This window comes from Ammodytes marinus (assembly GCF_949987685.1).
Source record: "Ammodytes marinus genome assembly, chromosome: 18".
Taxonomy (NCBI): Eukaryota; Metazoa; Chordata; class Actinopteri; order Uranoscopiformes; family Ammodytidae; genus Ammodytes; species Ammodytes marinus.
The window spans coordinates 570,691-580,690 of NC_137222.1; the positions used below are offsets into that span (position 1 = coordinate 570,691).

The following is a 10,000-nucleotide window of genomic DNA, read 5'->3' on the forward strand; positions in this document are numbered from 1 at the left end:
AAGAAGAAACCCCACGCCAGTGTGTGAGTATCTCTGGAACCATATTTACATCATTTCTGGCGGCCATTTTTAAGTTATTGCTCTTGAATCATTTGTTTTTACTTTATCTGAAAGTTTTGAATCTGTAAGTAACACACACAACCAAGGCTACAAGCAGGGATAGTTCCTATATGTTTTAGGTAAATTCATGAAGCATAATAACAGGAAAAAGTTGAATTTTTTTTGATAATTCTCAGTAATTACTTGTATAAAGTAACGTGTGTGTTTTTCTTTCTTTCTTTCTTTCTTTCTTTCTTTCTTTCTTTCTTTCTTTCTTTCTTTCTTTCTTTCTGTCTGTCTTTCTTTCTTTCTTTCTTTCTTTCTTTCTTTCTTTCTTTCTTTCTTTCTTTCTTTCTTTCTTTCTTTCTTTCTTTCTTTCTTTCTTTCTGTCTGTCTGTCTGTCTGTCTGTCTGTCTGTCTGTCTGTCTGTCTGTCTGTCTGTCTGTCTGTCTGTCTGTCTGTCTGTCTGTCTGTCTGTCTGTCTGTCTGTCTGTCTGTCTGTCTGTCTGTCTGTCTTTCTTTCTTTCTTTCTTTCTTTCTTTCTTTCTGTCTGTCTGTCTGTCTGTCTGTCTGTCTGTCTGTCTGTCTGTCTGTCTGTCTGTCTGTCTGTCTGTCTGTCTGTCTGTCTGTCTGTCTGTCTGTCTGTCTGTCTGTCTGTCTGTCTGTCTGTCTTTCTTTCTTTCTTTCTTTCTTAGGGGGACTCATGGCTACATGGCCCCAGAGGTTCTGCAGAAGGGAACAGCGTACGACAGCAGTGCAGACTGGTTCTCCTTAGGATGCATGCTCTTCAAACTGCTACGAGGGTAAATACACACACACACACACACACACACACACACACACACACACACACACACACTGTAGTACATATTCTTACATCTTTACACGCAAGCAAACACACACACTCACTCACTCACTCACTCACTCACTCACTCACTCACTCACTCACTCACTCACTCACTCACTCACTCACTCACTCACTCACTCACTCACTCACTCACTCACTCACTCACTCACTCACTCACTCATCTTTCAAAAAAGAAAATTGAACCTACATGTAGCACTTTCACCTGGCACTTTTTAGTTTGTTTTATTTGGTGTGTGTGTGTGTGTGTGTGTGTGTGTGTGTGTGTGTGTGTGTGTGTGTGTGTGTGTGTGTGTGTGTGTGTGTGTGTGTGTGTGTGTGTGTGTGTGTGTGTGTGTGTGTGTGTGTGTGTGTGTGTGTGTGTGTGTGTGTGTGTGTGTGTGTGTGTGTGTGTGTGTGTGTGTGTGTGTGTGTTTGATCTAGAGTGTGTAGATGCCAAAAGTCTGAAATCCAGTGGGTCAGAATTCAGGTGAAAGAGCATGTGTGTGTGAATAATTTTTGTGTAGACTAGTTTTAGCTTTTAACCATCGAACTGAGGACATTTTGTCCGGTTCTCACTTTGGGACAGGCCTTTAAAGGGCTGTTTGAGGGTTAACACTAGGTTTTAAGGACAGGCCTTTAAAGGGCTGTTTGAGGGTTAACACTAGGTTTTAAGGACAGGCCTTTAAAGGGCTGTTTGAGGGTTAACACTAGGTTTTAAGGACAGGCCTTTAAAGGGCTGTTTGAGGGTTAACACTAGGTTTTAAGGTTCAGGTATGAATTAGGTTCATGTTAGGGTTAGTGTAAGGGTTGTGTTTAGGCATTTAGTTTTGATGGTTAGGGTTAGGGTAAGGGGGCTAGGGGGGAATGCATTATGTCAATGAATGTCCTCACAAGTATAGCCGTAATAGGTGTGTGTGTGTGTGTGTGTGCTGAGGGTGAACACTAGGTTTTAAAGTTCAGGTATGAATTAGGTTTATGTTGGTGTCCTCACTCCTCACAAATATGGAAGTGTGTGTGTGTGTGTGTGTGTGTGTGTGTGTGTGTGTGTGTGTGTGTGTGTGTGTGTGTGTGTGTGTGTGTGTGTGTGTGTGTGTGTGTGTGTGTGTGTGTGTGTGTGTGTGTGTGTGTCATATGTTTCCATTGATTGATGGCACAGATGGATGGACAACTTTCTGGCTTTTCCTTGTCTATAAACATTTAGAAGAATTTAATAAATCTGGACCATTCCAGTGATAAATCAACAGACATCCTATAAACCAATCAGCACATGATCAATCATCCACCGTTTGCTTTGGTTAGTGTTCTAGTGATCTTAAATGCTCTCCAAGGTTTTCTAAGAATAGTTCAATATTTCGGGGGAAGTCTGTGTGTGTGTGTGTGTGTGTTTGCACGTGTTCAGAATTGTGTGTGTGTGTGTTTGCACGTGTTCAGAATTGTGTGTGTGTGTGTGTGTGTGTGTGTGTTCTAATAAACACACTCACTGTCACAAAGTTTGCATTTCACAATAGTCCACAGACCACACAGAAATGTTATTTTATGAGGCGCTCTGGTGGCGTAGTGGATAGAGCGTGTACCATATTGGCTCCGGCCTTCGTTGCAGTGGTCGCGGGTTCAAATCCGACCCGTGGACCTTTACTGCAGGTCATCCCCCCTCTCTCTCTCTCTCTCTCTCTCTCTCTCTGTCTCCCCATTTCAGCTCTGTACTGTCTAATAAAGCTTGAAAAAGACAAAAAATAATCTTGAAAAAAAAAGATATATATTTTATTGCACCTTGACAATCATTTCAATGTTAGGTTTTAAATGTTATTTTATTTTTATTAAATTTTTTTAGAATTTTTCTTAAGTGTAGCATGTAGATGTTTCGAAGTTACATGCCTAGATCATATGTTGTTATTCTGACACAAAGTCACATCTTCAGTATTGGGACTGTAAAGTGTGTGTGTGTGTGTGTGTGTGTGTGTGTGTGTGTGTGTGTGTGTGTGTGTGTGTGTGTGTGTGTGTGTGTGTGTGTGTGTGTGTGTGTGTGTGTGTGTGTGTGTGTGTGTGTGTGTGTGTGTGTGTGTGTGTGTGTGTGTGTGTGTGTGTGTGTGTGTGTGTGTGTGCTGCTGTTTAAATATTCAACTTCCTTTTCAAATATTTGCAAAGATGTGAGTGTAGTTTATGTCCGGTGTGTCTTAGAGCTTAGTACATATTCACACAGGTTCCCAATTTGACTTTAGTAAATAGACAACATCCTACTCCTACTCCTCACACACACACACACACACACTCACACACACACACACGTCCTGCTCTCACGGCGCCACCTGCCTGCTGAAGAAAGTGTGACGGTTTTGTACAGAATTAGAACTTTTTTTCTTCTTGATCTCATTCTAAAACTTGATTTTTAATAATGGATAGGGTTTATATAGAGCTTTTCTAGACACTCAAAGCGCTTTACAGGGTTCTAGGTTCCATTCATTCACACACAGTCATACTGGTGGTGGGAGCGTGGCTGCCATTCAGCGCCTACAGCCCCTCAGACCACCACCTCAAACATACAGTCATAAACATCCACACGAGGCAAGGTGGGTGAAGTGTCTTGCCCAAGGACACAACAACCATGACACAGGTGGCAGGGCGGGAATCGAACCGCCAACCCTTCGATCATTGGCCGACCCGCTCTACCACCTGACCCACAGTCGTTGTTGCCGTTAATAACGTTGATTCGTGTCTAAAACTACCTGTTTTTGATCCTTGAATTTGAGGGAATCGGGCCGGAAATGTCCTTGGAAAGACCTTCATTTTACCAAGGTTTATAGTTTTATAAAGGTATTGGACGCCTGTTTATAGACAATAATCAATCCCCTACTTCTTCCTGTCCTTGTCATTTGGCCGCGTCCCAACACTGAGACAAACTGAAGATGTAGTTTGGACTCTCTGCTCTCTCTCATTAGAGCTGCCAGTTGTAATGTGATCACTTTGACTGAGTGGACAGTGTGTCTGTCTCTGGCTGTGTGTTGGATGGGGCTGCTGATGTGACTCATTGTCTCATTCTCTCTCTCTCGGAGTGTGTGTGTGTGTCTCTCTCAGTGTGTGTGTGTGTGTGTGTGTGTGTGTGTATCAGTGTGTGTGTGTGTGTGTGTGTGTGTGTGTGTGTGTGTGTGTGTGTGGTTGTGTGTCTGTCTATCAGTGTGTGTGTGTGTGTGTGTGTCTCACCCTCGGCCCTGTGTGTGTGTGTGTGTGTTTGATGTACGGCCTAGACCGTTCATTGTTCCGGAGATAAATGCATTATCAAGCTGCTGCTGTGTTGCTTCTTCAGCATTCAGAGGAAACAATTTGACTTTCTGTACATAATGAGAAACACATTTTATACTGTATTTGCGCCGCCCTTTCAAATTAAAAGCACGGCTGTTAGGACAGACCTGCGTGAAATGTGTGTGATGGTAAATGATCACATGATAACAGTGAGAAGGATCAAAGTATTGACTCTGTGAGGTAGAGGTTTTGGCATGTTAAAATAAAAGTCAAAATAAATTGTCTTGCAAGGACGGAGCTCTCTGTTCTTTCCTCCATCCATCTATCCATCTATCCATCTATCTATCCATCTATCCATCTATCCATCTATCCATCTATCCATCTATCCATCTATCCGTCTATCCGTCTATCCGTCTATCCGTCTATCCGTCTATCCGTCTATCCGTCTATCCGTCTATCCGTCTGTCTGTCTATCCATCTATCCATCTATCCATCTATCCATCTATCCATCCATCTATCTAATCTCTCTCTCTGTCTGTGGTTTTTAGGCACAGTCCCTTCAGACAGCACAAGACCAAAGACAAACATGAGATCGACCGGATGACGCTCACTATGGTAAGACTCACACACGCATGCACTCACTCACTCACTCACTCACTCACTCCCTCCCTCCCTCCCTCCCTCACTCACTCACTCACTCACTCACTCACTCACTCACTCACTCTCACACACACACACACACACACACACACACACACACACACACACACACACACACACAGTACTCTCTGTGCAAACACATCTGAGACATGATTCTTTACTTAACCCAGAACACATGGGCTTGGCCTTTGTTTACGTTACAGTAAGACCAAATGCACACAGATGCTAGTATCCCTATGCTGTGTGTGTGTGTGTGTGTGTGTGTGTGTGTGTGTGTGTGTGTGTGTTCAAAGTTATAATGCAAATATTAAGCTCTATATGCACTACTAGACATAAGCTGCTTTCTACATGTGTGTTTCAACGCATTGACAGAAATAAACCCTTTTTTTTTTATCTTGTCTTTGCGTGTGCTACCATCTGACACTCAGCTGTGAGTTAACTCTGCTGTGTGTGTGTGTGTGTGTGTGTGTGTGTGTGTGTGTGTGTGTGTGTGTGTGTGTGTGTGTGTGTGTGTGCTGGAAGACACAGGGTTTAAATAAATTGGAATGGCAGGTGCACTAAGGAAGGATCTTTGCCTTAAGTTCTAAAGATGCTTTAAGAATGCCCTAAGTATTACAGAATCACACTATATATAAAAACGTGTAAGGCCGTTAAGTTTGTCCGTTCTGAGCTACTGTAGAAACATGGCGGTGCAACATGGCGGCCTCAGCGCCCCGCTCCTATGTAGATATAAAAGGGTTATTTTAGTTATAAAAAAATTACTTTTATGCACCAAATATCTGGAACAAACTCCCAGAAAACTTGAGGTCTGCTGCAACTCTCAGCTGCTTTAAAATCAAATCTGAAGACTTTTAACCTGTCATATTTATTTTATTTCAATGTTTTATTTCTATTCATATTTTGAATTCGCTTTTCTAATGTCTAGTCTATACTTGATGTATTTTAATCTTGATGTATTTCTTGCCCCTGTAAAGCACTTTGAATGGCCTTGTGTCTGAATTGTGCTATATGAATAAACTTGCCTTGCCTAAAAGCGATTATACACTAATTAAAACTTGCTTATAAATATTAGATTCCATTTCTACCAAGTCGGTTCTGAAAAATGCCAATAAAATCCACACACTGTCCCTTTATATCACTCTGAAATGAGGCAAGGCTAGTTTATTTCTACAGCACAATTCAAACACAAGGCCATTCAAAGTGCTTTACAGGGGGCATGAAATACATCAAGATTAAAATACATCAAGTATAGAATAGACATTAGAAAAAGCGAATTCAAAATATGAATAGAAATAAAACATTAAAATAATATAAAAATTGCAGGTTAAAAGGGGAAACAGAAAAGTCTTCAGATTTGATTTTAAAGCAGCTGAGAGTTGCAGCAGACCTCAGGTTCTCTGGGAGTTTGTTCCAGATATGTGGAGCATAGAAAGTGAAAGCTGCTTCTCCTTGTTTAGTCCTAGCGTAGAGGTTGTTTTCACGCTGCTCTGTTAAAAGATGACGGCCTCTTTTCACTAAACCTTAAAGCTGATGTTTGACACCTGGACATCAAAGCATGATCTAATGACATCATAGCTAGCTCAGTGTGATGTGGGGGCACTTTGAAGCTTGTGGGTCACTTACACTCACCCTGCGTTCCAAATCTTATACTCTTGCTTTTTTCTATTCTACATACTACATCTGATCATACAAATAATCTAGTTAGGATGCAGTATGCTACACTTGGGACATACTTTTATATGCGTCTCATCCCCGGTTGTTTTCATATGTGACGTCACTTCCCGTGCGCACTGGATTGTGGGTCAGAATCGCCCAAGCTGTTTGATGTCATGAGTCAGATTGAACAAACACTGGAGATGAATGGAGTCTATTGAGACAGTCACCCAGTGGTGACATGTCTCTGTCTCTCTCTGTCTCTCTGTCTCTCTCTCTCTCTGTCTCTGTCTCTGTCTCTCTCTCTCTCTCTCTCTCTCTCTCTCTCTCTCTCTCTCTCTCTCTCTCTCTCTCTCTGTCTCTGTCTCTCTCTCTCTCTCTCTCTCCCTCTCTCTCTCTATTATGCATTACGTATTATTGACGTAATGCATTCCCTAACCCTTACACTAACCCTAACATAAACCTAATTCATACCTGAACCTTAAAACCTAGTGTTAACCCTCAAACAGCCCTTTAAAGGCCTGTCCTTAAAACCTAGTGTTAACCCTCAAACAGCCCTTTAAAGGCCTGTCCTTAAAACCTAGTGTTAACCCTCAAACAGCCCTTTGAAGAAGTAAGGACGTGGCAAATAGTCCTCACTTTCCCCAAAATGTCCTCACTCCGATGGTCAAAAGCTTAAATTGGTCCTGATAAAGATGCTTCACACACACACACACACACACACACACACACACACACACACACACACACACACACACACACACAGGCTGGCTCTTGTTTGGCCGGGCATGACTCCCAAACAGAGAAAGTAAAGATCTTTCACATCGCAACAAATCCAGATTAGGACTTTAAATCCAGCCACTTTATCTGCCTCTATCCCTTTTAATCCACGTCTGTTCGCTGTGTGTGTGTGTGTGTGTGTTTGTGAGAGTGTGTGTGTGTGTGTGTGTGTGTGTGTGTGTGTGTGTATCTGCAGTCCTGTGTGTGAGAGAGAGACTAAAAATAACCTCTCTATATGTCTGAGTGTTTATGAAAGGTGATGAATTGGCCTGGTCACATAAACAGCATGTCGCAGAGGAAAGCTTGAGGACAGGAAGAGATAGATGAAACAGATCCTAAAAGATGGCACACTATTAGGACAGTCACACCAAAAAACTGACCAACTCTTATCTCATCCTAATCAGCTAAGAAAATACACTATACAAAGGTGCATTTCAAATTGGACTATGCAACCTATGAAATGCACTCCGTAACAATGTTAAAGACCTACTTCACCGGTTGGAATATGAAGGTGTATTGAACTCGGAGATCCTATTTAGTATAAATGTGCAAAAAAAAAATGAAATCGGATCATCCTAGCCTGACAAAAGGCAGAAAGAGTGTTTTATGGTCTCACTGTCTAACCCTACATTTTCCTTACTGTGACATCACAGTAAGGGTTAGGATTAACAGGACAGCTGGGCCAAGGGAAGACTGAGGGAAGACTGAGGGAAGAAAAACCTCATTCATTATATTATAATAGTGATTTTAAAATGATAGAACGCTGGTTCCGTATGGGTGAAGTATTCCTTTAAGAAAGGTTCTATACTAATTAAAGGAGAAGTAAGTGCTATTTTTTTTGTTAGTATACATGTTAAATCTCTCTTTATTCATACAGCAATCACTTAAACAGCATGCACAGTTCATAACACAGGTCTCTATCTATCTATCTATCTATCTATCTATCTATCTATCTATCTATCTATCTATCTATCTATCTATCTATCTATCTATCTATCTATCTATCTATCTATCTATCTATCTATCTATCTATCTATCTATCTATCTATCTATCTATCTATCTATCTATCTATCTATCTATCTATCTATCTATCTATCTATCTATCTATCTATCTATCTATCTATCTATCTATCTATCTTAAACAGTATGCACAGTTCATAACACAGGTCTCCCAGTCATTCAGCTTTGCAGTAATTGTCAGTTAAAATTTCGAGTATCCCGCTTGTTTTTATCCAATCAGGATACAGAGCGCTATTTTTCAAGCACTTGTCAACTTTGATATTTTTGTCTATGTATCTTCCATAACATGTCTTCTTTCATACTAGTATAAATCAAAAGGTCCAACATGTACATTCAGGTGTTTATTTGACTAAACCTTGTCTGTTTGCGTCTGTATATTTCTCCTATACAACCATCTTTAACAGCCATTATCTCAACATTCGTGTTTTTTTTTCTTCAATACTCTGAACCCAAAAATCTCAATTTCCAAAGCACTTACATCAACTAAACTTTCCATAATCATTCTCAGCACTATTCTGAAGGTTATTACAGGAGGATTTGTTCATGTGTTGTTAACTGTCTGATTTACGAGACATTTTTATTTGGTTTCAGAATGTGGAGCTTCCAGACTCGTTCACGGCCGAACTGAAAGATCTGCTGGAAGGTCTGCTGCAGAGAGACGTCGCTAAGAGACTGGGCTGCCAGGGCCGGGGGTGAGACACACACACACACACACACACACACACACACACACACACACACACACACACACACACACACACACACACAGACAGGGCCGAGGGTGACACACGCACACACACACACACACACACACAGGGCCGAGGGTGACACACGCACGCACACACACACACACACACACAGGGCCGAGGGTGACACACGCACGCACACACACACTGAGAGAGACACACACACACACACACTGGAGACACACACACACACACTGAGTGAGACACAAACACACACTGATAGACAGACATAAACACACACACACTGACAGACACACACACACTGAGTGAGACACAAACACACACACTCACACTGGAGACACACACACACACACACTGATGGACAGACACACACACACACACACACACACACACACACACACACACACACTGAGAGAGACACACACATACACACACACACACACACACTGATAGACAGACACACACACACACACACACACACACACACACACACACACTGAGAGAGAGACATACACACAGACACACAGGGCTGAGGGTAAGACACACACACACAGACTGATAGACACACACACACACACACACACACACACACACACACACACACACACACACTGAGAGAGAGACATACACACAGACACACAGACAGACATACAGACACACACACACACACACACTCATCCATCCAGTGGTCCCATGGGAGCTGAGTTCATAACTGATTTGATCAGCGCTGTCGTGTCCCATCAGTTTGTGCCTAAAGAGGAGTGATGCTGGCTCTGTGTGTCTGGGTGTCCAACAGAAGGATTACAATAGAGCGGTCATCACAGGGCAGTAATGTGGAGAACACTGCCATCTAGTGGCCACAGGGAGAAATACACAGGCTCTATTTAAAGTGCACTATCATGGTGGAAACACATAGCTTGGTTCTACCAGACCATCGTACTTCATTTCATTTGTACAGAAGGTCTGGAATCGCTCAATTGACAAACGTTAACTCACTTGAAGGCGGGTGTCTGTTGAAGTTTTAAAACTTTTGGATCTGCCCAGTGCCACTCTGGA

At 42.0% G+C, this 10,000-nt stretch overlaps 1 protein-coding gene across 1 annotated transcript in view; it reads left to right on the plus strand.

The window, feature by feature from the left end:
- grk3 (G protein-coupled receptor kinase 3) overlaps positions 1–10,000 on the plus strand; it is a 90,623-nt gene that overhangs the window by 66,261 nt on the left and 14,362 nt on the right. The window contains exons 12-15 of the mRNA XM_080046786.1: positions 1–23; positions 735–842; positions 4,672–4,738; positions 8,829–8,929. The exon at positions 1–23 is cut by the window's left edge and continues 72 nt beyond it. Coding sequence (XP_079902912.1) covers positions 1–23; positions 735–842; positions 4,672–4,738; positions 8,829–8,929 — 299 coding nt within the window. The remainder of the gene's footprint in view (positions 24–734; positions 843–4,671; positions 4,739–8,828; positions 8,930–10,000) is intronic.